The sequence below is a fragment of the Ambystoma mexicanum genome, chromosome 1q, assembly GCF_040938575.1.
Source record: "Ambystoma mexicanum isolate Mex_15411 chromosome 1q, UKY_AmexF1_1, whole genome shotgun sequence".
In the NCBI taxonomy this organism is placed as follows: domain Eukaryota; kingdom Metazoa; phylum Chordata; class Amphibia; order Caudata; family Ambystomatidae; genus Ambystoma; species Ambystoma mexicanum.
In genome coordinates, this window is record NC_090922.1 from 1,019,258,004 (window position 1) to 1,019,285,190 (window position 27,187).

Here is a 27,187-nt window from a genome sequence, read left to right on the forward strand (position 1 = left end):
TATTCGTTTATAGTATAAAGATCAATTGTAAAGTACAATGGAAACTGATCTGCAAGAAATATGATCACAATTCCTAATCACTTTCTTTGTTTCTCCCCCTCGTGTGTTCTTTTGTTTCTTCTCTTTGTCTTCATAACCATCTTCTGTTCATTGTGGCTTTTACACACTGTGTAATTGTTTTCTGCCTCTTGTACCTGGAATTGGCGTTTGGTCTAACTACATGATTGACTACTGTGGATTTATTGGCTGCCGTATCCCTGATGCCAACATGCCAGAGTTACCAGAACACTGAAGTTACTTTGTTAGATCACAGTGCAGAGATATTCAAGACCCTGCATTACCTTGCCAGCTTAATGCACAGTATCAAGAACCCACTTGGCACGCGTGATAACCCAGCACGGATCTGCCGGGATTTGCTTAACTGTGAACGTAAAGTGTCAGATGGTAAGTGCTACTAGTTTTAAGTGCTAAGCGTGTATGTCTATAATAGTGATTCCACCTTGTGTATCCTTCCATCCAAACAGAATTGAGAATTTGCTAGAAATCTATTTAATAACACCTATGGCCTGTTTTAAATGTTTGAATGTAGTCCTTCAGTTTTGGTTTAATGTGTCACAAAACAGGTAAAAAATGTATACAAAAATATGATCAGCTGGAGAAGCATGTTCGGTGGCAACCAGACAATCAAGATGCTTGACCTCTGGCCAATAGGCAATGGTATTATTTAACCAAGCCTAACATTCTGAAGTGGCTTATGCTGCGTTTTTTTTGTACGTGGTACTCTGGCACCCGTTCACCTCACTAGTGCCATGCGTGGCTTCCCTGCTCCATACTGGCTTTACTTGTTTTCCCCCTCCCCATGCATGGCAGCCCACCTAGGATGCTCAGAAGAGTACAATGGTACTTCTGATTCTACTCTCTGTTCATCCACCCCTGCACACTTCACATGGTGGCCACCTTGGAAATGGTGTTTTCTTAGCTTTTGACGTTTTATTTCCACCTATGCACAGTATTGGCTTTTCGGGTATTTCCCACTGCCCCAGGCTTTAAATGCTACAATCCAATCATATCAAAAATAGAAGGTTAATAAGGGGACAATTGATTAAATCAGTTTGATGTCACACATGATCCAGGATTAAAAAGCCCAGGGTCAGGAGACAAGCATGCTTAAAGAAAATTGTTGTCATGATTTTGTAAAATCATGTACCCATCAATTACTTTGTTTACTAGGTACCTAGAGCATCGTCACACTTTCCAGCTTTATTGTAGAATTTCAAAATAGATACAGGAATTATTGGTAGGTTTGGGGAAAAAAAAGTGAAAAATACTGAGCATGGATTCCATACAGTTTTAGCAGAAGCCTGTCTTGTTTATTCATTTATTGTGTGGTTTAGTACAAAAATGAACTTTTCACACATCTTGTTATTTCCACCTCTTAAAAAAACATCTTAAAACTTTACATATTAAAATGCTGTCACAATTGCAAGCAATATAATTACAGTTTTAACTCTAAAAACATTAGAGCAAATTCATCTACCTAAAAGGTTCCTTCCTACATATTTAAAACGATATCCAGAAATTCCAACAGCCTTATAGACAACGAAATGTCATTTGTGTTCATGATTCGTGGCCATAAGTCCACGTCTAATATTCTAGGGCGCAGCTCAGTTATTCTGGACCAGAAGGAGCTCAAGGCTGGATAATACTTTAAAGTTTCATCCTCTAAGGCACAATCTCGTCATAATCTTTCCCCCCTTAGGATCGTTGTCCTTTTCCCCCCAACACCTCCATTGTGGGGAACACATTTTATTTTAATCTAATCATTTGAACCCTAATCATTTGAAGTCTGTCTTGTTGTTTCAAGTTAGGTATGATGGGCACACAAAAAATGTAAGCTCTCTATCATTCATGTAATGAACGTTTTTGCATGAACACAAAGATACGTTCCCCAGGCAAGGTTTACACGGTGGGGCTGTGACAACCAGTGATTTAGGTCCAACTTCAATTCATTGACATCCTTGCTCACATCCTGGTTTCAAAGAACATATAGCCACGCAGCTGGTAAATGTCTTCAATGTTCAAGGAATTGAAGTACTTTCCTCATGTTTAACAACTTATCACTGCAACACAGGGGCTGATTCGCCAATAAGTTACTCCGACTGAACTCCTGACTTACTCTTCTCTTTCCAGGAGTAAGTCAGAGGTTAGTCAGCGAAAGTGCTGACAACTTCATTGGGAATCGAATAGTCTTTTCCAGGAGTAGGTCAGAGTTACTACCTGTAACATCTTTGTGAATTAGCCCCACAGTGTTTATTCGGCATCCAGCGTTAAACGGCAGACCTGCTAGCACTACACATGTGTAAGGTGTTCATCTGAGGATACTGCACTGCACTAACCACTAGAAATACGCTGGGAGGTTCATTTGTTTACCATCCACCTGTCCTTTCAGAGTAACAGGGTGGGTAGAAGGAGGGCTGCACATGGTGCTTCCTAAAGGATAGTAGGGTCTGGCAGAAATACAGAATCCTGTTCAACTTTCTGCCTTCCTCTGTCTGAAATCCCAGCTCAGATATTAGGTTACAGACATCTGGCAATGTGGAGAGTGTGTGACCTACCAGTACTTCCTGTTGCTTTGGTTCTCTGTTTGTCACTATTGCAGCCTTTACTAGCCACACGCATAAGGAATGTACAATGGTATTCATTGAGGAAGTGAAAGAAATGAAACTATGTTTTCAAAGGGGACTGCAGTCTGTAACGATTATCATTTAATCATTGTGGGGTTTTCCACCCATAAACCCACTGGCAGGGCTCAGCCAAAGCTGTGTGGCAATGCACGGCAGTAGAGGTGGATTTGAACAATGTCGGGAGTAATGAAGATATGGTTTCACACTTCCTTATCAGATATTCTTGTTTTCAGGGAAATACTGGATTGATCCAAACCTTGGATGTCCATCTGATGCCATTGAGGTTTTCTGCAACTTCACTGCTGGGGGACAGACTTGCTTATCACCTATCTCTGTGACAAAGGTACAGTATACTTTCCTTCCTAAATAAATTAACAACGCAGCCAACGGCACTGTCTGGCCACACTCACCACTAACAATTTTCATTTTAAGTCTTCCACCGATAAATAACATGCTTGTCCTTTCCCTCACTCCTTAACTTCTTATATGTGTGTCACTCTGTTCTGACATGTATGTTCTAGTGTTAAATCTTTAGGAAGGTATCTTTCTCATCCCGGCTACATGTCATCCTTTCTAGCACTCCGCTTCTTCGTCATCTCCCAACTCGAAATATCTTTCATCTATTGCCTAGAGAAACTCCATGGGGTCTTCCCTCACCAACTGAGGAGTGGCAGAAGGTGGAAGGGGGGCTGTTTGTCATGATACTCCTTCCCTTACTACCTGCACTCACTTCCTTGCCTCCTGCTACCTTTCCCGGCCAAAGACACTCTTCTTTTCCAAGGCAGAAGATGCAACACAGCAGTGGTGTACTGAGCCCGTGAGCCTGTTCACCGCACTCCCCCCAAAATTATTGTGTGGATATGAATGCAGAGAGCAGACTTAAGTGGACATGGAAAGGTCCAGGTTGTGCAACATGGTGTGGTGCAGTGCAGTACACGGCTAGGAGCACAGGATAAGCACTATGAAATTACAGAAATGCAACGGTGCTATTTGAGATGGACAGGTGGTGATTCAATCTGACTAGTTGGTGGCCAACTGCAGTGAGGCATTTCTTTTCCATTATATCCATTGTTTCTGTTCAGGCCACAAATCCTGATGAATCTGTGTGATCTGTCCATATTGATCCGTTGTTTGCACCTTTCACAGAATCCTTGGCAAGTTTGTAGTTTGCGGCATGCTGCTGGCAGACTTATTCCCGGGGGAATTGGTACGGTTGGAAAATCTCCTTGTAGATCTTTTGATAAAACAGCATTTAAACACATACTCAAGGACCCATTAGTGCCCCATAGTGCGGAAGCATTTTCAATCTTTTTGCAAGCATTGCTATCAGACCGCCAAAGTAATAAAATGAAGATGGCGCAGAGTCGCACATGCAAACTAGGTACAATAACCAGTACCTCAACACCCAAAAGAAGCAAATGAAATGTAAGGCAGGACCTGCAAAGTCCAAAAGCACTTAATGAGATGTTTCCATTACCATCAAAATGTGAGACACAGGTTTATGATTCAGCTTCTACAGAAAGTGTAGATGTGGCAGACGCGCACACACACACACACACACACGTTGCAAAGCACAAATGGCCAAAGATTGCTCATTTGCAAAAACAGCTTTGAGCCCGCATACTACAACAGTATTACCAAATGCCACGACATAGAACCTGGCTTTGCAGAATTCTCTACAATATCCCTGCTCCATCCTTAACCATTCTTTCCCCTAGTGACTAGTCTATTTCCTTGTTTGAGGCACCTGACCTGGGCAATCAAGGGATGTGAGCCTCATCAGGCACAGGAAAAGCCATAACGAGGAGATAGAAGTGGGGAGGGAGAGCTCATTTTCAGTTCCCATTAGCCCTGATCTCTTCATGTCTAGAGAAGAGTGAGTATGGCCCCTCAGGGAGCTTCCATTTAGGCCTGAAAGGAGGCCACAAATAGAACAGGGTTGAGTCTGTGAGACACAGAGCAAAGTCAAGTGACTACGGGAGCCCAGTCCACTATGTCTTTCCTGGTCAGAAACACTGGAATGGAGAATTAAATAGTAAGGAAGGGCGGTGGCAATGATCACATTGGAGGCTTATGAAAAAAAGGAAACATCCTGATTTGGAAACTGTTTTGTCTTTGCCAGTCAAAAACCAGTAGATATCTGTTCCCAAAGTCAAGGGCAGCACTGCCCCACAGACTGATTTGCTGCAAGTAATCACATCCACCTCTCCAACCTGACAGGGGGCAGCCACTCCACAGCGAAGTCAGATGCAAGAGGAGATGAGCATTGGAAGGAAAGACACTGAATAACTAGTTCAGATGGCAGACCAGCAAATATTATGAAATCAAATGCTTTAAGTCTTCATGTCCTTAGTGAGCAATGTAACAACACAAGTACTGATGAAGATACATTTTATTGCCACCAATGTAGATAGAACCGTGCCAAGAAAACCCATAAAGCATTGAAAGATAAGCCTGAGGCTTTGTTAAGGCACAGGGCCTAAAATGTTTGATACTATGCATATCCGAACAGGGCTACCCCGGGCACTGTATTGTCATGTGTTGCCGCCAAGGAAACGTACTGAGAACACAGTGTAACCAGAAGGAACTCAAAAGAACATGTCCAGCCGTAAATTCATTCATGTTTCTGCATCCAAGCTGCCACCAGGAAAATTCCTTCAACAAATTGGTAACCTGTAGTTAAAGTAAATTTTCCTAACTGATCAATTCATAGTTGATCAATTTCAACTGTTTTTACTCTTTACTTTTGCTCTCCGTTTTTCAAAAGTAAACACTTGCGTGCAGGGGACCTGGCAGCATGTCAGTGTTATTGTTGGTGGTCGCATTCATGCAATTAGCAATTGTTTTATAAAATTAACTAAATCCTGGATCTCAAAGAGAGCCCTGCCAGGGCCAATGGAACAAGCGTATGAAAGGGTGTCGGTCAATCATTCGGGGGGGGGTGCGCCTTTTTGAATCACTCCAACATATAGGGGTCATGCATGTCACGTTTCACGGAAATGTAGAAAGTCTTCATGGATAGATTCTATGGATGTTGTATTCAAGCAAGCAAATTAGGAGGTCATTTTCAAATGGGTGGTGCACAAAATGAAAGCATAAAAGCAAGGCATGTTGCGTGTACTCCCCCATTTTCATGCAGATACAACTGGGATGAGTGGCACAGAGGGAGTTAACTTCTCAGCCGTGCTTTCTTCCTCCATCTTGTTTAAGCACCTCATTTTACACTGGCATGGGATTTTCATACAGATTTAAAATAAAGGATCCCTATGGAATCGGCCTCAAATTAGCACCTATTAATGAGTGCTCCATGGAAATCCATTTGAAAAAAGCTGTCTGCAAAGTGCAATGTCTTTGCAAAACATAGCTGAAAATTGAAGAAGATACCACTTTATTTTACTCCTTAGTTTTGCACTCCTCCTTGAAAATGGTAAAAAAATTGTTTGCACTTTTTAGACACAAACAGACAAAAATGCAAATAAGTATGGTTTACAACCAACGGTCATTAGAGTCCCAAAACAGCTCTGGAGCTGAGCCGTAATGTGAATGCAAGGTGCAAGCGCCTTGAGTAAGGCTTTAGCGCCTTGCAAATGCGCCAGGGCTCATTTTCAGAAACTGCTCATATTCAAGCACTTGTATGGAGGAGAAGAGAGGCGGAATACGACTTGTGTTGCTGCCGCCTCTCTTCCTCCCTGCCATACAAATGGGGCAGCATTTGCGCCGGCGTGGGTTTTCATGCCGTGCACATGCTTGGGATCCCTGTGGGGCCCGCCTGCTTTATGCACCAGCAAAAAGCAGACAGGCCCCATAGAGATCCATTGTACATGCTGCAAGCGCGGCAGGGAGTTTGTACAGTTACAGTGAAACCCTGCCCGAGATGCTCGCATGTTGGGAGGGATTAATTGTATTTGTGGACACTGCTTACCATGTGTACACTGCGGAGTGCAAATGTGAGCCTAGAGAGTGTATAAGATTGCGCTGCAGAGTGCAAATGTGAAGGGCAAAAGGCAGCATACACGCTTGTACATTTGCATCCCGCATTACAAATGATCTAAAATTGACGGCTGGGAGACGTTAACATTGCTGTGCAAACGTAACGGCTCCACACCACCTTATTACAATATTTTTATAAAATGAGCTCCACTGTGTGTTAATGATATTCACCAATTTCACTGCATACATGTCAGTGAAAACTATTACAATGCCACTGATTTCAGTGACTGCTCATTTCAGTACAAAACCATCTGACCGAATATCCATACATTGTGGGTCATGTTAAAACAAATGCAAATTGCATGCAGGGCACTAGCAATGTTTGCCCCCATGCACTGTTGGGTTCCCGCATGCAATTTTCAACATTTGCAATTCGGAGTGGGAAACGGAGTAAAACCAGGCAAAATCAACCTGGGACTCATTGTGGATGAGCGTGTAACGTGACTGAATGGCTTTTACACCATTCATTCACGTCACGGCTCATTTTCATGTATAAATCTGGCAGAGAAGAATGGCGGATCGTAGTCTACGTTTCCACCGCTCCCTTCCATCCATACAAATACTACAGCATTTGCACTGGCATGCATTTTCAGGCTGGCGCAAATGCTGTGGATCCGCCTACACCAGCAAAAAGCAGGAATTCACTGTACGTGCTGCATACAGACCGCGTTAACACCATTTACCCACCAGAGTGCAAAAGGGTGACGTACAATTATGTACTCTGCCCTTTTAACCTCCCCTTTACACTCCCCCATGCAAATTCAGCGACTGGGACACGTTTATTCAAAAGTGTAAACATACAGGTCACCGCCGCCAAATTAATAGACTCGAAAATGAGCTTCCTAAACTCTTTACTTTATTGGATATTTCTAAGGCACCTATACAACAAATGGTGTTTCAAGGCACCACAAGACAAAAAGGGGGAGGGTGTGGAAGGGAGAAAGATAACAATAATGGTCCTACTAGACCTTGTGACAATCGGATCGTGCAAGTGCAGTAACAAGAAGTGCAGGGAGGTGGGGGGGAAGTTCCGGTCCGCGTGAATGCGAAGTGCTAGTGTGGGAAGGGAAGTGCAGGGTAAAGAGGAGAGAGTCCAAGTGATGTAGGTGTGGGGGGGAAGAGGGCCACAGGGGTTAGGCGAGTGCTAAGGTGAGGCCAGGAGGGCAAGTGCCAGGGATTGCATGGGGTGCAGGGGGTGAGGGTCCACATGCTGAATACTGCCTGCAAATGACTCTTTGCAGGTGGCATTTACTAAGGGATTCTAATGGTATCCGCCTGTACTTAAGCAGGGGGTAATTTGAGGCGGATTTAATAGGATCCATTTGTTTTGTGCCTGCATGATAAACTCATGGAGGGGCAGCGCTCTTCCAAGACGGAGGAGGCGAGCAGGGCGGACATGCAAGCTGGCCTTCACTTCCCTCCTAGGCTTGCGATCGGTCAAAAATGGGCAAGATGAAAGTGCAAGAGTATTACACTGTGCTGCTCCGCTTTCATATTACACTCCAGTCGGTGTTAAAATTACCCCAAATGCAAAACGCACTGGTAGTGAAAACGCATCTTATGAACTGTAAAGGGTAACACAGCATAAAACAGAGGAAAGCATAAGAACAACCCACAAGGAAGAGTGAAGAGAGCTCAGTAGGCGCAAAAAGAGGAATAGCTAAGGTTCACTTTGCAAAAGAAAAAGGGGACAAAATAAATTACCAAAAATCAAAAAACACACTAAGATTTATTGAGCTGAAATGGCACAAAAATAATTTCATTGACACGGTTCCATTGAAATAGCCGCATTGGGGTGAGTTGGTTTTCAGTGAATGCCACAGATACATGTGTATAGCGTTATCCCATGATCCGCCATTTCGCTTACTGTACCTCCATAATAGACCTCCAATTCGCTTACTGTAAAGGAAGGGGAACACATTTGAAGGAATGCTGGTTGAAGGCAGGGAATTGTAAATGTGTTTTGCTCTGGGCAATGTGCTCAGTTTAGTGTTCATTTTAGTGATGACATATGAATTGGGAATTGAGTGCGTGAGGGTGAGGAGATCCACATACAGAAGAAAGAAGGTTTCTGTGTGGTTATGAAGAAGCAGGCAGAGCACATTCAATGTGGATGCGGGCGTTATTGTGAATAATCTGACTTGAGCGCCACTATGCGTTGTATTCTGTCTCCCGCAGCTGGAGTATGGCGTTGGGAAGGTACAGATGAACTTCCTCCATTTGCTGAGTTCAGAGGCGGTCCACACCATCACAGTTCACTGTCTGAATACACCGGTTTGGGGTACCAGTGAGACTGCTTCCAAGAAAACACCTGTTCGCTTTAAAGGATGGAATGGTCACATGTTTGATGCAAATACACTACTTGAAGACAACGTGCTTCTAGATGAATGCAGGGTAAGAATGTGCATTGAAGAATCAATCAAAATAAACGGTTACAACTGTGTTACTGTGTTATAATCGCGATTTACCCTAACTACAATATTATATCAGAGCATGAAGTAGTGTGCTGTGACTATCAAGTGAATTCTGAATCCTGAAAATACATCCTGGTCTTTGATATATTATTAACATGTCATAAATGTTTCCAAAGAGGTTTTCCAAGCTATGCAGACATCTAATTTTACTGACTAAATTAAGAAAATCCTTTCTAATGCAATGCCTAGCTGTGTATAGAGCCGGGTGGTACCATCCCTACCCACAGTGCCACAAGGGCTTGCCTGGCAGCCCCACCAGATGTCAGTGTCCAAGGCACAAGGGTTGTTGCTCAGTGAGCCCAATGGATATGGAGAGAAACAATGATGTTATTTTATGTAAACGGTTATTTATAACGCCAGTATCACCACCATAGTGGTCCCCTGGCAATGTAGACTTTAGTGGCAGCGGGCATCCCTGATAAGACAAGGGAGCCGACCAGAATGTTCGTAGACCTTTTTAGACACTCTTCCATTGAGTCTGTGAAGTTGAGAGTAGCACCACACATCGGCACCAGCATTGTTCCTCACGGCTGCCACGGGGCACCAGCGCACTATAAGGTTCCAGGGATTAGCTGGGAGCCTCTTAATTTAGGGGTGGAAAAGGTGGAATGTGGGGTATGGGGCAAGGTGGATAACCAGGGGGACATTGGAGACTGTGAGGGGTTCTACTGAAGGGGTATAGCCGGGTTCAAGGAGTTAGAGTTGGAGGTCTTTTGGGATCTGCAGAATGCTAGGGCCACAGACACGTAAGACAGTTCTGAATGAAAAGGTGTCTGTGTGTCCCTTTGCTGAATTTGTATCTTACAATGCCCTCGTGAGAGGGCTGGTCAAGGCCCGGGACATCCAGGTCTCCACTACAGCAGGCTGTGATGAGAAGGACAAGCTGACGGGAGGACCAACCTTTCCTGCCTTATTTCTGGACATATTGGAAAAGCCAATGTCATCTGCTCAGAACGGGAACATTCGCGAAAGTACAGGCCCTTGATGGAAGATCCCTCTTATGTGTTTGACCACACAGTGGCAGATTCTATGCTGGTACATGCAGCAAATTCAAGAGGGAATCCCGTACCTTTCCCACACTGAACAGAGAGTACAAGAAAATACATGCCCTGGCCAGGAAGGTTTTTTACCTCGGCCTGAAAGCCCTATGCTTAGTCAATGTTGCCACCACCTTGAGCGGGTACTAATTTGCCCTGAGGCAGGTGTGGGAGAAGGCGATCCACCAGTTGCCAGTGTCATGTAAAGATGTAATGAGGGAGGTGTTCGCGTAACAGTTTGAGGCCTCCAGAAGAATGGCAACCTCAGTGATCTTCAGGCAACAGGGATAGCTAAGGTTATCAGGGTTTTTTCCTGATGTGCCGGCAAAGATTATGGCCATGATCTTCCAAGATGCGGCCGCTACTAAGCCACTTTAATGCATCTTCAGTGGATGCAACAACAGTGGGAGGCAGGCTAAGGGTCTTTGTTGAGGAATGGAGGGCAGGCTGAGGGTCTTTATTGAGGAATGGACGGTGTGACCACAGACCGTTGGATCTAGCATATTGTGGAAAAGGGTTACAGCCTCCCTTTCTTGAATTGTTCCACAGACTGCCCATCACAGTGCAGAAAGCAGTCACTTTACCAGGAGTTCCGGTGGGAAGTAACAGCAGATGTTAGACAAGAGGTACACATTAGGGAACAGCATAATGGTTTTCACTTAAGATATGTTCTTATCCCAAAATGAGAACCAGGAGAGCTGAGGTCCATTCTAGACCCACGGGGCCTCAACAAATACATCAAGAAAGATGCATTTAGATTCAAGTATATACAAATCAGGCACTGGATTTCCCAGGGAGCGGTGAAAAAAGCGTCCACTAGGACTCCCACAGGTCTCAAACTCAAGCTACAGGAAGGCCAGACCAACAAAGCAATAACGAGGATATATTAGCTCCTAGACAGTGCTCGAATGGAGGACCGAATCTCTTACAGAGACAACTGGGAGAAGGACCTGGAGACCCCTATCACGGAGGAGGAATGGGGTCAGATCTGGAAAAGGGCCCAGAAAGCATCCAAATGCACCACGATCAAAGAGACATCATATAAACTATACACAAGATGGTACCTAACCCCACACAGATTAAACAAAATGAATACAGCCTACCCCCCCAACTGCTGGAGACACTGCGGCAACCGAGGGGACCTATACCACATGTAGTGGACCTGCCCCAAGGGTGAAATATATTGGAAAGAGATATTGGGACTATGCAGAGACAGGCAACAACGCTACCTTGATTACTAAACTTCTAAACACAGCAAAAATAACTCCAGCCCAAGGATGAAAAAACTCCTAAGGCCCAGTGGTCGCATGCTGGTAGGTCAAGATATGGCACGTACTGGCAATGGAGAAGGTAGGGGCCTTAAAGGACAACAAATACCTGAAATTCAGGGCGGTGTGGGACCCATTCATAGATTACGTCATAGACAGGGAAGCCTACTTTCATAGACCTAACCTGCTGAGATTGATTCTGAACTAAGGCCCCTTGACAAGGAAGAAACTTGGAAGGGCCCACACCACCTGCCAACACAGGCAGACAAGGCCCGAACTGTAACAGCATAATCCAACGGTGGATAAACGCGGAACCAGCCCAGTTTTGGGGGGGGGGGTTGAAAGTGGAAACATGCTGAAGACCAAATGAAGAGGGGGGGAGTTATAAATGTTAAAACTCATGGACGTACTACAGATCCGAAAACATACCGGGGGGGAAAAGGGGGATAAGTACAACATTAAGATTTATGTATACTGCTCCTCATTTGAATGTTTGTAAGTTTGAATCCATGAGAAGAAAATAAAGTTGGTAAAAAAAAAAAGAAAGATACATTTAAATTGGTGGTACTGGCACAGGTGATAAACGCCCTGTGCCAAAAAGACTGGATGGTGTTCTCGTACTGCCAGGAAGGATGATCCGACATGCCCATTCTACTGGCCCACAGGAAGTTCCTGCGCTTCGGAACGAGGGCTGGAAAGTTCAGGGTGTTGCTGTTCAGGCTGTCATTGGCAGCCAGAGTCTTCAACAAAGTTATGGCAAGCGTGCCTTCAACAGAGCAAAGGGCTGCACCGTAGCTGCAGGTTTTTCACTGAAGACCATAATGTCTAACCTAACCCCGACCATGTGGCTGTAGTTCATAGCAACCCTAAAGGTTTCAGGCCACTTGGTCTACCCTGCATATGTTCCAAAGCATTACCGCCTTGCCTCGGAGGCGAGGGCTGAGGCCTTGTTTGGTAGGGTTGTAGCACAGTGGGACCTCCTTCTCCCTCTGTAATATCTCAGAGGCCCCCACCTTCCCTATTTTTTTATTGTCATTGCTAGAATAATCTTTCAAAGATAAATGAATCTGCAGGGGAGGTGGTAACATTAGAAGAACAAGTTGCACACCTCATGGTTAACGTTGGTTCAGTGAATAAGATGTCTGCGCTGCAGATTTCTTAAATGCCCTCCCTCCTTACCTCAGTCACCTCAGAATAATCCCAGTCCACCTTTGGGCTCATGGGTGGGGAGTGCAACCTATACCCTGGTCACTGTCGCTTCCAGTAGAGGCTGTGCCACTGGTAGGGGTGGTGCAACCTGGCGCCGTGCAATGTGATTGAAAATGTTCTGAGGTCCCAGCCTGGCAGGAATCGGTAGAGGTGACATGTATCTATCAGAACCAATGTCAACTTAAACGAATGCAGCATGTTCTTGTGTAATGTACACACAGCCTTCTGAGTGTCATAAGCAAACATGGGAAGGGAACCTTTAATCTAAGCATTCCTGTAAGAGGCCAGGGCAGAAAAAGTTGAAAAAAATCAAAGAGCTCCATTGCATCTCAGAGGCAGCTTTCGCCCGAGGTGGAGCCATCAGTTTGGGTCCGTGTGAGAATATTGTTTCACAAAATTGAAATGGAAGATAATCTGGAACCCAGTTTGACCTTCACCATGGTTTCATCTTCTGGCGAGCCATCCTATATACATTTATATGTCAGGCCAATCAGTGTAGCGACAAAAGTCTCCCGGTTGTGTGCCTCGGAAAAAACAACATAAAAACAAAATTGGGACATTCTCAAGGGTACCAAAAAAAGCAAAAACGCCACAACCAAAAGGATGCAACCGAGAGCATTTCTCCAGCTCAAGCACTGGTCAGAAAATCAGGAACTGGCAGTTGGGGCGTGTGGGACTCCTATACAGGAAAGAGTTGGTACCTGCTATCAGATTTGCATATAAATCCAAACTCGTTTCAAGCCGGCGGCGGTTACAAAATCAATCAGATATATGTCTTTAAAGCTGTAGGGAAATGGACAGGGAAACCAGCCAAGTATCCCTCTCCTGAGAAATTGCTCCCTCCCTCAAGCTCAGATTTGTCAATGGAAATCATCCATTAGGCAGTGAGATACATTGAGTTTGTTTCCTTTAAACAGTCGACGTCTTTAGCAAAACATCCCCTGACCTTTGATGCCTGGTTAACAGCACCACATCCATTTCGCTTCCATTTGACACTGTCCTTGCTCAAGGTGGATCACTCCACCATAATCAGTCAGACACAGCCCGGTAACTGGCATCTCATGTGACATTCTCTCTGGTTCTGAGCCTCGCCTTCATATAAAACGTGTCCCTTATCATACTTCACTGGGTTTGTATATATTCTGAACAGGGGCTTACGATACAGCCACAAAGGCGTCTGGACTAGTAGCGTCTGTGCCAGCAGTTCTTTTGTTGACTTAATGCAGCATATATAGAGCATTTGTTCAGGCCAGCCTTCTGCTTTTCCCAACAATTTGGGAAGTATGGAGTGCCATAGAATAAGAGCACCTGAATAATCACGAAGGACTTAATTGTGAAGGTACTGCTTTAGTGTGCCACCATCCCACCACTAACTGTGCCTTTCTGTGATCATAAAGACTAGCTATGTCCCTGCAAGTCTTTTTCAAAGTTTATGTGATGGTCATGGGGCACAAACAAAGGTCCACCCATTGCAAGGCCAAGGGACGTGGGCGCAGAAGGCCACTGGTATTACTGTAGGGGTTGCATGGCAGTCTTTAACTCTAGCCACACGTGGCACAGCTTCCTAGAGTCCAGCAGGCTGACAGTCCCAAAGAATACTGTAAGGGTGCAGAAGTAAGACTCTAACATGCAGGGGTCTTTGTGGTTGACATAAACTTTTTTTCAAAGTGGTAAATGAAAAGAAAACCCTATCTGGCCCTAACTCTACGAGGAGTTTCCCCGCCTCAACCAAAAATACTAATATCACAGTCAGGATGTCCAAAGGCAAAGGTCCACAGTGCTATGTCAGAATCCTAGCTCTGTCCCTCACACTCTGTTAAATCAAATAAAAAAAGAAGCTCTTTATAGTCCAGAGGAATACTCCCTTCCCCTGGCTGGACAAAAAGGCAGTTCCTGGTTTGCAAGTTTCTAAAAGTTCAATTTCAAGTGTTGGGGGGAATGTCTCCCTTACCCAGCCTTCTTCAGGCTTATAACATAGTCCTAGAATTGGTGGATGAATGTCTCCCTTGCCCAGTCGGCCTTTCCATGGTTTCTTGGCTTCGATGCTCTTTCAAAATTCTGGTTGGTTTTATGACCCTGGTTGGCAAACCTGGTTTCCTTCTACCAGGTACTGTGGCAAAGAGGAGTGGCCGGGATGCTCCTCAAAGCTGTGGTGGGTTCCTGACCCTGGTTGGCAGTCCTGGGTTCCTTCTACCAGGCACTGCAATGAAGAGGAGGAGTTTGGCTGCTTCTTCAAACTCTGGTGGGGACTTGACCCTGGCTTGCAGACCTGATTCTCTTTTCTCTCATGCATCTTAGTCCCAAAGACAGACTTGGTTTAATTGCCTGCCAAGTTCTATATTCATATATGTTACTCTCACAGTTCTCCTGATCATCCAGACTTGGATGACTCTCCTGCCAAGTACTGCATTCATATGTCTCAGTCTCACAGTTCTCTTCACCTTTTCCTTTCTTGTTTGACAGCCCTGGCTTGCCTTCCCTCCAGGTACTGTCATGAGGAAAATTGGGTACTCTTGATAAGTGATATGATCTTTTCTTGTAAGGGTAACAGACTCTATTCCCCTCATTATAGTATTGTGATAATGTCTCTCTTAGTGTCCTGTAGAGGTTATCCTCTTTCCCCTACTTTCCATATACTATTGGTTTCAGGGTTTTGTCTACCCTCTGGGAGCTCCCAACCATAGACTCAGCCACCCAAATACCTTTAGGGTCTTGGCTGCAGCCTTCTGGTTGGTCACTGTTGCTGTGGGGCTCTTCTCGGTTTGCCTCTGTTTGGCATCTTTCTTCGAAGTCGGCCAGTGTGGTCCTGCAGTGCTGTGCTGCTGGTGCCTTCCCCAGCCAACCTCTCGGTTCGCTCAGCGTGTCTGGTGGAGACCAACACTACGGCATCTCACGCCTAAGTCTGCCCCTGCTGCTTTCCTTGCCGAGCAGTGGTCCCTCTCGCAGTTCCTCTAGAGGGCATCTGGAACTTGGCTGAGTCCATCATTAGTTTTTATGTAAGTATCCAGTAAGGCTTGAGACTGAAGACTAGACCGCTCAGACAGGTTTATCTGGGCTCCCCCTACGGAAGCAGTGACCGCATCCTGGGATTCATCACAATACCTTAGCCTGGTGCTAGAAGTACTCCCTCGGCGGTATTCCTAACACATGTACTGCATAATGCAGCACGCAGACAGCTCAGCCCTTGCAGGGCAAAGTACGGTGCTGCAGAGTGTTAGAACCGCAGTTGCTGAGCTTCCAGTGGATTTAAAGCTGAGCAGGTAGATTGTTTGGCATTCATTTGTTTAGAAGTGGGTCTACTGGTTTCTGCTGCTTGGTTTTCTGTTAGTTTTGTGAGATTTCAACCAGAAATGAAGAATTTAGGAAACATGTGGAAGCAAGTGAAAGGTTACTTTATCCCCTTCTCCAAACAACCTCCCAAATCTACATCCTCCCACGTCTCCCACAAATGTATATTTTTCTGAAGAAACCTTGCAGTATGTCATTGTACTGAATATTCCTTCAACTGTGTTTTTGTGGCCACTCCACTATATTAATTACATTTCTGCAAATATGTTGCAACTGTACTATGATGAAACATTGTGTTAAGAAACTAGTCTTCCTTTCTGTTTTACCCCTTTCTTTTGCAGTCATGAGTATATAAAAGATGAATGTTGTGATTCACCTATGCATGTCGTCAGTAACGAGAAAGCCGAAGCAGTAGCTACTGACTTGACATTCTCCTCATGGGTGTAACATTTATCCATTATTCAACTGGGTGTACTGGGTTGCCCGTTCTTCTTCTTATTTCTATCATGTAATGTTTTTATACCGCAAACCTAGTTCAGGAGCAACACAGCGCTGCTGTAGAGGTCCTACAGCAAAACACTGGTAGCAAAAATTTAACAAGTCATTAATTAAACATTAGTAACAATTATCAAAGAACAATATAAGGATGGGGGAGTGTGCAAGATAGCCAGAATCTAGGTAACACCAATGTGTTGTTGCACAAGCCAGGTCTTCAGTTCTTTCCTAAACTGGAGAAGACTTCGAGCAGTCCATATTACTTACAGAATTAAGTTTCAGAGGACTGGAGGACAGCACTAAAAAGGACTGTTAACTTGTTTTGACCTTGAGAGCTAGTCTAGTTTCCATTCTGGAAATGGTCTGACATAACTGAGTGCTGCCCAGTGTTTTTGGTTTGGCCATTAGGAAGGCTGACGTACCGGTGGTAGCTGCCTTGTTGGTTATGCATGCAGTTTTGAACCAGATCCTAATGTGGATTGGGAGGGTGGAGAGGCTGTGTAATTCACATAATGTGGATATGCTGTGGTCACATTTTCTAGAACCTGTGATGAGGCGAGCTGCGGCATGGGGGCCAGGTGAGAAGCCAGTGGCCCTGCAAGGAGGGCATTGACCCTGTCGATGTTCAAGATCACTAGGGCCTGCACCACCATTCAGAAGTCAAGAGGAAGGGAAGGGATTTGAAATAGAGAGATCTGGTGTCAATTTGTTTGAGTCTTTTAGTGTTGTGTTGGAAGGATACATTGCTATCCAGAATGAAGCCATTCCAGTGCATTTCGTCCAACCAACTTTTAGTGGGTTCCTGCTTGGAGGGTGTCCCAGGGGTATGAATTTGGTATTTACGGGTATTCTTCAAGTAGGAAATGATCATGCATGTTTTAATGATTTCAAAGCATGAGAGAAGACGAGCAATATTTTGTGGGGACTTGATCTTTAGGTATAACTGTGTATCATCTGCATACTAATAAATTGAAATGTTGGTGCCATCTAAGAGTCATCTCTGCAGTCATATATGGAGGTTAAAGATGACCGGGGAGAGAATGGAACCCTGTGGGACTCCAGTGGTGATGTGGTGGTGTTTGAACCTGAGGGAGCTCATCTGGGCAGTCTGGTCTCTACCAAATAGGTAGGATGTGAACCATTTCAGGACAGTGCTATATAAGCCCATCGTGTGGATTATAAAACATTTTTCTTATAGATACTATCCCCTCTGCAAATCCTTTATCTTTCAAATATCCATCCTGCAATTTGGGACGTCAGAATTTTGAATCATGAAAGCACAGCACCAGGTAGCACCACATATATGTGCGCTGCAGCAAGTGAGTGCCTCTACCATAAGTAATTGTGTCCAGTGTATGGTGGTGCTTGCCCTAGCCTAACAGTTCCTTTTCCGATGCAACAGATAATAGGACTTTGAAAAGTGCTTGGAAACACTGGCTCCAATTGACAAGCAAGTTTAAAGTCTATTTTCATTGTTTTTATTCAATTGGATATTTCTATGGCAAAATAAGCAGGAAACCCTCCACATTTAAGGTCTGCAACAAATGTCAGAGGAAAATTTCTGCTACCGACACCCATGATTGCTGCATGTTTTTCCCCAGCACCTGTACAACAGTAAAGAGTGGGAGGTGTGCCTGGGCATGACATCCAAGGCCAGACAGTTCTGTGATCTTTGTCTTTTGATGTTCCAGGAGGCAACCAAGGAAACAAGTTTGCCACTGCAGGGCCACAGGGGTTCCTTGGAACCAGAGTGGGTGGACTAAGCACTCGCAGGAGAGGCACTCCGGCCAGAATCCCTCCATGGGTTTCTACAGACATGGGAAGAGATTACACTCAATGAGCACTTCCAATAGTGAAAACCTGGCTGGCATTCAACCTGGCAGTTGAGGCTTGTTCAAAAGAAGGCCCAGCACCTTTGGATCCAGCATTTCCGTCTATGTCACAGATGGCACAAAAATCACTATGGAGCTCAAGGACCGTTCAACAGTATTTAAAGGAAGATTTGTGGGCCCTAGGGTTTCACCCCTCCCTCTCTCTTGACCCCTCCGGTATCTCCACCCTAACCCAGACATCCCTAATCCCAGATTAATGCCACTGACCAGTAAGTCCTACTAACTCTTGACTTCGGCTTCAGATGGTCTGCCAAAAATGATGGATCTCTTGATTTCCTCAGGGACTTCCTACGTTTCTCTACTCAAGTCAGTCATTAGCGTTCTAAGAGGTTTTGGAAAGTGCCTTGCACTTACTCAATTGGACTCATCCTTGTTCACTTCTGTACTCTTACTGTCCCCCTTCCACCTTACTCCACCAACCATTCTTCTGTCCCTCTGATGTCTCACTCCTATTAGCGCTTGCATCCACCATTTGATGTTATTTCTCCTCCTACTCTACTGCCCTACTCTTCCTTCCCACACCTGCTCTCCTCATTCTAATACTCTTCTGACACCACTGTCCTCCCCTCACTACTACTCCCTTCTTCGCACTATTACTTTCTTCCTCCCACGACTACTCTCCTTCTCACACCACTACTCCTACTATTCTGCACACTCTCTTCAACACACCCTTCTTTCACTCTCTCGCTCACTTCACAAACGGTCCTTACACTGAATAGACTATTTCATTTGTTTCACACACATGTCCACTCACATTACAGCACCCTTACACTCACTAAACCGACATCTCACCCTCTCCATCCAACACCTCCGGAATGCACTGCTTCCTCCTTCCTCCTGATGGTCTCTTGGTCCTCCGCCTCCAACTCCACTGACCTCACCAGGATAACCCAAACTTACTGCTTCCTGTTCCTGGCTTACATTCATCTCCTCCTGTGTGATTGTGCAGCTTTCTATGGCCAATTTGGATCTGTCTCCCCCACACAGGGTGTGTATGTGCAGTCACATTAGGAGAGAGTACGCTAGGCCCCCTTTCTCAACGTGGGTTCACATGCATAAATCATGGTTCGGTATGGTTAATGTTCATGCTCATTTCCCTAGAGCACTCAATTTTAGTATGGATATGGGGGGCTGGGGGTGAGGGGAAGAGGGGTTGCTCTCTTTCAAGTCCCTGTGGACTAGGATATTGGTCTTTCCTTGTGGATGCTCGCTAGTGTCACCTGGCTGCAGCGTGCGGCTGTTCCATCTGCTGTGTTGAATCACGGCTATCCCCTGTGGCTCTCTCTCAGCAGTTTGTTGGGTTGTTCATCACTGGCTTTTTCTGGCTCCAGAGTAGCTTGTAGGCTCAAAGGTTGACTCCTCGCAATAAGGGTTCTCTCCCGTGTGGCCTGTAAAAAGAAGAAAGACATGGACAAGTATCTCTGAAAGGAGGGCCTGTATGAGGTGAAGGAATACTGCACCACATTTAAAAGAAACAAGGGGAAGGGTTAGAAACTAGAACCAATTCCATGGTCTACTGCTAGGAGGGGATCCTCTCCTAACAAGACCACACAGTAGTGGCTTTGTCACACCTCCCACCCCTCTCCTGAGAGTGTGGTAGTGCAGGTTGTTACAGCCAGTCTAGGACCACAGCCTTTCCCTATTTACACCCTGATGGGGAGAGCAAGAGGTTGGACTCTTGGGGGCATAAGGTATACATCTCTGGCAGCTTTGTGCTACGGGCAATCAACACATTCTGCACTCTGTCCACATTTTCCTTTGGACTGTAGTCAGAGGCTGCTGAGATTCTCCCAGAAGGAGATATGAGACAAGGTTTTAACACCCTTGTCAAGGATGGCAGGGAGGCTGCAGGGAGGGACACTGCAGAATGTGTGGCACTTGCATTGCCCACATGCACAGTCAACAGAAGGCACTAATGGATGAGGACCTCAGGATTTGCTTCAGATGATAAACCTCCTGAACATGCCTTTGATGGGCACAACCTCTTCAGGGGTAAGACGGATGACTCCTTGCAGATGTTTCAATCATCCAAAGCCACAGAAAAGTCATTGGGTTTACCTGTTAAACTGCCCCCTGCTCGCTCTTCTGGGGGAAGGGGGTTTCATATCTTCATTTTCAATGCCCCCCACAACAGAGCACAGGCACCCTCGGGTAAGCAACAGCTCTGCCATGCACCCTGCCAGGGTAGAGGTTGAAGAGCCCAGAGAGGGGGCATCATTGCCACTGCAGTGACCACTGCCCTGCCAGGCATGAAGCCCCTGTCAAGAGGACTTTATACACTGTAGGCAAGTGGGGGAGTGGGGAAATCCCTGTTCAGCGTCTGACACTTGGGCATTGCGGGTCGTGAATTAGGGGTATTGTCTCCCTTTTATTCAATGTCCTCCAGACCATTCACGTACCACCCCATGTCTGCCTCTGGATTCACTTCTGTTAGAGGAGGTTTGTCAGCATCTGGGCAAGTGCACTAAAGACCTCGTGCCCTGCTCCATGCAAGGCAGAGGCTTGTATTTTCTGGTTCTGAAGAAGGGCAGGGGCCTTTGTCCCATCCTGGATCTCACCCCAGGAGAGAAAGTATCCAGGCCTTTCCTCATTTAAGCTTGCTCCCCCAACAGAATATTCTGTGCTCCATGTGCAGGCTGTTCACAGTTTCAGCTTCCCCATGAACTTCATGATCTAATGGTGACCAGACAGTGGTCCCCCTGGGGGTCTCGGGAATATATAAACTTACTGCAAGTGAGGGAAGTCAGGCTGGCCCTGCTTGTGTGCTGGTCCTAACGGAAAACACGGTAGTCGTGCATTCCTCAAAAAGAGAGGTGGCACGGGGTCCTTGCCTCTGTAACAGAGAAGCAATTCAACTGTAGTTCTGGGCTTTGAAGAACAAGGTGTCTTTGACAGTAGCCCATCTGGCAGGGTCAGAGAAAGTCACAGCTAATGCAATGAGCAGGCAGACTTTGGCTCCCGCCGATCCCTGTCATACTGCATGTTGTCGGCAGGCAATAATGGACCTCATTACTACTTTGCCGGTCCGGAAACAACGGTGCCGGTAAGCTTACCGGCACTGTTGTTTCCAGACTGGCAAAGTACAGGACTGCCTGCCGGAGCTGATATGCCCGACAGGACTGGCCCTGCCAGACGCAGCTGCCACTGTAGGCAGACTGTCACAGAGGCACCAGCACCGTTATTAACGGTGCTGGTGCTTCCATGGTCCACACTTCCATAGAGTCTCATGGGACTCTATGGGAATGGGGAACAACATAGTTACCGGCGCCTGACTTTCCGGCCACCGGGGTTGTAATACCTCAGTGTTACCGCCAAGCTGGGAACTGGTAACTGTTTACAGGTCCAGCGGCTACCTGCCGTTTTACCAGCACGGTTACCGCTGGACCCGTAATGAGGCCCATGCCTGTTCGGGTCCTTGTTGATTCTGATCACACCAGACTGGGCCCGAAACATCTGGACATGTGCATTTGTTCTCCCTGGAACCTTGCATCAAGGGTGGACCTGCTCTCCCAGTCAGAAGTGCGGGTGCTCCACCAAAACCTTGGCAGCCTGAGTCTTTATGCTTGGCTGCTGAGAGGCTGAGATACAAGAACATGGACTTGTCAGACAGAGTCGTGGGTATACTCCTTTCAGGTAGGAGGACGGCCACTAAATTCCTTTATGCCTGCAGATGGTGTAAATGTTTGACTTGGTTTCAGGAGAGGGGTCTTGTTCCTTTTACCTGTTCTACATCCTCTGGTTTGGGTTACCTGCTTGTTCTGGTCTTCAGGTTGGCACTGTGAAGGGGTATTTGGCTGCCATTTCAGTCTTTCAGAGAATCACATTCTCCATCATTATGCAGTTCTTAAGGGGGACTGTGCAAACATGTTGTATGCCAACTTCTTGCTCCGGTGTGGGTATTTACATTTTGCATTTACTTTCTTGATGGGGACTTCATTTGAGCTCTTGCATTCATGTTCATTAAGATTACTCACTCTTCGAGGGGGCTATTGCGCGTCATGGAAGACTTATTTGTCTCTGTCTCGCTCTGCTCTAACATTACCAGAGTGGGCCTGATAAGCCCTCAAACCCTGCAATTTGGAGCTTTCCTGTCCCCAACCAGGAGCAGAATGACTGGGCACAGCATTTGCGGCAGAAATCTGGTTAGGTAGCGAAGATCAAGAGAAACGTGACCTCGACTGCACGACTCAGCCGAATTTCCAAGATGGCGGCGAAGCTTTGAGCTGCAACTTGACGGGGTCCGCCGGTAACGAGGGTGAGATCAATGCGACTCCGGGTGTCTGTGGTCTTCTCACCCCCAACATGATTGCTCGCCACCCGGACGAATGGATGACAACCCTTGCCACAGCACCAGACCCTGGGAGCGCTGTGAGACAAAAAAGCAAAGCAGGGTATCGTGCTCCCGTGCGTCACAAAGAAGGAGATGTGGAGAGTTGAGGTGGCCAGCACCCCCTCCCACAGACAGACTGGCGGGGAACCTGCTGTGGAGCCTGCAAAGGAGACAAGAAGCCAACCTCTCTGATGTTACTGGGAGGGACTAGGGCAGTGCTGGAGGACAGCTTGCAGCAACACAACCAAAAGCGGACTTAAAAGAGGCCCGCTACACACGGCCGGCTAGCACAGACAGACACACAACATTGGACCATGCTGCCTCACACAGAGTGGCAAAGGAGAGGAGCAAAAAATCTCAAATGCAGGCAAATATGGACTCTTTCACGATTCCTCTGAGGGAATCCACAAGTTGCATGAGGAGCAGCAAGGAAATAGTCTCAGACACAATCCAGCCAACTGCTTCAACAGGTGAGCTCCTTCTTGCAATAAAGGACTCCAAATACTCATTGGAAAGTCTTGCGAGAATGTGAGAAGCGGTGCATAGGATCTCAGAGGTAGAAGATGCTCTGCAGCCCATGAAATAAGATATGCAGGAACTTAAAAATGAAAGAAAATGATAGGAAGAAAGGTGAAAGATGCAGGGGGGAGGGCCCGCTGCAATAACATCAGAGTTTAAGCCTTCCAGAAAAAATAGAGGGCCCCTCCATGTAGCTGTATCTTGAAGGCTGGCTGAAGAAATGGATGGGGCCATTGGCTCTCTCGCAATATTTCTCAGTGGAGAGGGCCCACAGAATGCCAAGCAGAGGGGCGATTCCGGGTGCCACCCCCCTCCAGACCAGTTATTGCTAAACTATTAAACTACAGGGACTGCAACTCGATTTTGCAGGCCTCAAGAAGAAAAGGGGAATTGATCCAAAGTTACAGTATATCAGGATTTAACCAAAACAGTGCAGAAAGCCCACCACTCATTTGAAGCTGTTAAGAAAAGGCTAAGAGAAGCAGAGGTCAAGTATGCCATTCTCTTCCGGGCCACCCTTACAGTGGTGAGACCTAGAGGAGTGTGGTTCTTTCAGAGCCTGACCGAAGCCTGGGATTGGATGGACAGTGAGGGCCACAACCAACGGAACCCCTCTTTGAGAGGAAGAGGAATGCACCCCAAGTGGAAATGGATAGGGGAAACGGCAAATGGCTTGTTAGATAAGACCAGCCTGAACTGGTGGCAACACGAACATCTGCATTCCAGAGAAGACTCAGGCATATGCAACACAGTCGGAGTGGAGCAAGAGAGGCATCATAGGCACACAGCCCCGGATCGCTTGCCCGGGTGTGACGGCAATCACTATTTGGTTCATAGTTGTAGGGCGAGAGATGCCTCTGGTTGGGGGGAGAATGAGGACGGGGCTTTACTGTTGAGGATGTTTAGAGCTCAATCTCATTTGTTCACAGTATGACCAAATCATAATGGGGAGAGGTGAACGCCAACTGTGGGAAAGTGTGTGGGCCCATCCTGGGTCCATGCGCCAAGAAGACAAGAAAAGAATGGCAGGGTTGGTTAGGTCAACACGCAGGTAAACACGCAAGACATTGAGTTTCATGTCTTGGAATGTGAACGGACTAATGGATAAAATCACGAGAGACTTAGTCTCCAACTTACTAGCGGCCCCAAAATCGTCCATTGTACTGCTACAGGAGACACACATGCTGGGGTCAGCCTGTACTTTTCTGGGGAGGGCAAAATACTCTGTGGTGGAACATGCCGGTTTCACCAGAGGTTCAAGGGGAGTGGCCATCCTAGTTAAGAAGTTGATACCGCTGGAAGTAGTTCATATAGAGAGAAACCAAGGAGGTACATTTATTCTCCTGAGTGGTACCTTGAGGGGCAAAAACCGTGTGCATTATGTGAGGAGCCAGGAATGAGACTCGGACACAGAGGATTCATGGTGGTGGTTATGCACTTTTATTTAAATAAAGAGGGGTTGGAAAATGGCATACTGCCCTTACTCTAGGAGGTATTTCCCTACCTCAAACAAAACTAAGGTTCGGTCCAATGTCAAGATATCCAAAGCAAACTGTCCTGTGTCCGAAATCCTATCCTCACCCTCACATTTCAAAAGTAATTCTAAGGTGCTAAGGGTAATTTCTCTGGTCTTGAAAGATGCACTAATGTTCAAGTTCAAAAGAATTATGTATATATATATATATTCGAATGAGCGTGCAGAGGTGAGAACATTATCTGAAGTTCAGCCTGGCATCTGTGCTTCTTTCAAATAAATAATCGTCTGCCGGATTAATAATGAAGTAGAAATTTGTTTTTTTCATTACCTTTTTCTAATGCTTTGTAGATAGTGGGGCAAAGCTGAATTCATTAATCTCCCACAATTTGATAGAGGGAAGACAATAACTCAGTTCACATTTTCTTCAAGCAGCTCAATGTATTGGTGACTGTAAGTGGTAAGAAACAGTTGTGAAGTGGTTGTTACAATGTATAGTTCAATTGCAACTGACCCTACATAGACAAAAGTCATTTTGCAAACAAGAACCTGAGGGAAAGATGAGGTTTGCAAAAAAGTGATGTTCATGTTTGCAAGCGTATGTTAACTACTTAACCTCATGTATTTCAGATAAAAGATGGTAGCTGGCATAAGACACAGTTCCTTTTCCATACGCAGGACACCAATCAGCTTCCAGTTCTCGAAATACAAAGATTTCCCAATTTGAAAGCAGGACAGCAGCACTATTTAGAAAGTGGCTCAGTGTGTTTCCTTTAACCCTTCTGGCATGTCACATCACTTAAGGACTGGCATCATAGAACATATGAAAAAGACCACATATCCATCATGCAACTGTGGAATAACGTTTGTGAAAATTGTGAGCTTTATCCAAATGAATCTCAGGAAGAAAAGACTTCATAACAGGAAGGAGAAATGACATTTTATAAAAAAAAAAGAACTAAGCGACTTCAAGATCGATAAAGTATTTAATTTTCCTTAAAATTGATTGGTGCTTTCTTGTTTAATTTCCTGAAACTGAGAACAAAACTGAATTTGGAAATCGTCCAGACTTCTAGAATTCACAACCTACTCAACAGCACTGTATACAACACCCTAAGGAAAGCTGGAGACATGCAGGGGAGCAGCACTGACTGATGTTCCTGAACGTGCAATAGTTTGTGAATGATAGTGCATTGTATGCCACAATACAAATGAGTTTTGCTGTCTTTAAACACTAAGTTGTATTATAGTCCTGTGTGGACGCATACATCATAACTGATGTACACTACCTCTTATGTGTTGCCTGTTTGTAATGCCTGGTGCTCTGAATAACACAAGGTGCTAGCGGTTTAGTAAAGATAATTTTATAACTTTTTTCCTTTAGACTGTATGTACTGGTTACATCAAGACGTGTTTCTCTTATAAAAAAGTACCTTTTTTGAATTGTTCGGTCAAATATTTCATTACAATAATAAACTTTATTTATGGAAACTCTTAAAAATGTAGAATTTGAGGTTTATTTTTGTGAGCTTGGTGTACAAGATAGCACAATGTAATCGGTGCTCATAAGCAGAACATGTTTTAAGCATTGTAAAGATTGTTGTAGAGCAACTACGAATTTTTATATGGTTTTTGAATACCCCATAGCATCCTAAGTTGGTGTTCTGTGTATATATTTTGTAACTTTTGAAGACATTTTAATGCAATATATCTTAGAACTCACTGATGTTAAATTATAATAACTATATCAAATTAGCATTTTTGAAAATACTTTGTTTTTTTCAATTGCTAGACTACTTCACTTTATTTTATTTAATGCATTATGGGCTAAAAGTATTCATCCCTAAGACTATTAAAATATTGATTGTGAAAACACATTTTCTACTATTTAAATTTGTCCTTGATTTATTGGCATTCATCTATTACCAATAAAACACGAACCTGTCCTTGCAATGTTGTGTCTATACATTTAGCTTTCATGTTTTTTTAGTTGCATTTAGAACATGTTCAGCCCACATGTAAATAGTCTCTTATCATTACAAAGTACCAGTATAGAGCCTTTGTCTTGTCTAATGTCGGCTAATGATGTGCAAAATCTATTTTTCACCACTTGATGAATTGTAATGACCATGACTGGCATTCATACATTTGAATGACTGAACATTGTAACTGGTTTGCCCTCTTATCCTACCAGACCATTGTTCTCTTTGTAATACCATTTTGTTTTTAATTAAGGCTGATCGAACTAGACAGGATATTCTTTGATGTTGGCGTCACCACTTTCCCTTTCAGAGTATTTTGCAACCCTTTGTTATTTTTATGAATGAGGCTAACAACATTTCTAAATTTAAAATCTAAATTCTCTTGTACCCATTTGTTGCATCCTGGGCCCTGAAAATAACTTTCACACATACCCTAAAACTGTTAGTGAGAAGGATTTGCCAATATGAGTAGTCTTTGCCGGATTAATGAAGCAAATTCACTACAGTCAATTTTTTATTTGAGAGGGCATTGTCGACTCTTACCA

At 45.0% G+C, this 27,187-nt stretch overlaps 1 protein-coding gene across 1 annotated transcript in view; it reads left to right on the plus strand.

Annotated features, from left to right (window-relative positions):
- Positions 1–26,613, plus strand: part of COL24A1 (collagen type XXIV alpha 1 chain) — a 910,546-nt gene extending 883,933 nt beyond the window's left edge. The window contains exons 57-60 of the mRNA XM_069641689.1: positions 276–444; positions 2,918–3,027; positions 8,853–9,068; positions 25,291–26,613. Of these exons, the coding sequence (XP_069497790.1) occupies positions 276–444; positions 2,918–3,027; positions 8,853–9,068; positions 25,291–25,437 (642 nt within the window). The 3' untranslated portion in view covers positions 25,438–26,613. The remainder of the gene's footprint in view (positions 1–275; positions 445–2,917; positions 3,028–8,852; positions 9,069–25,290) is intronic.
- The last annotated feature ends 574 nt before the right edge of the window (positions 26,614–27,187 follow it).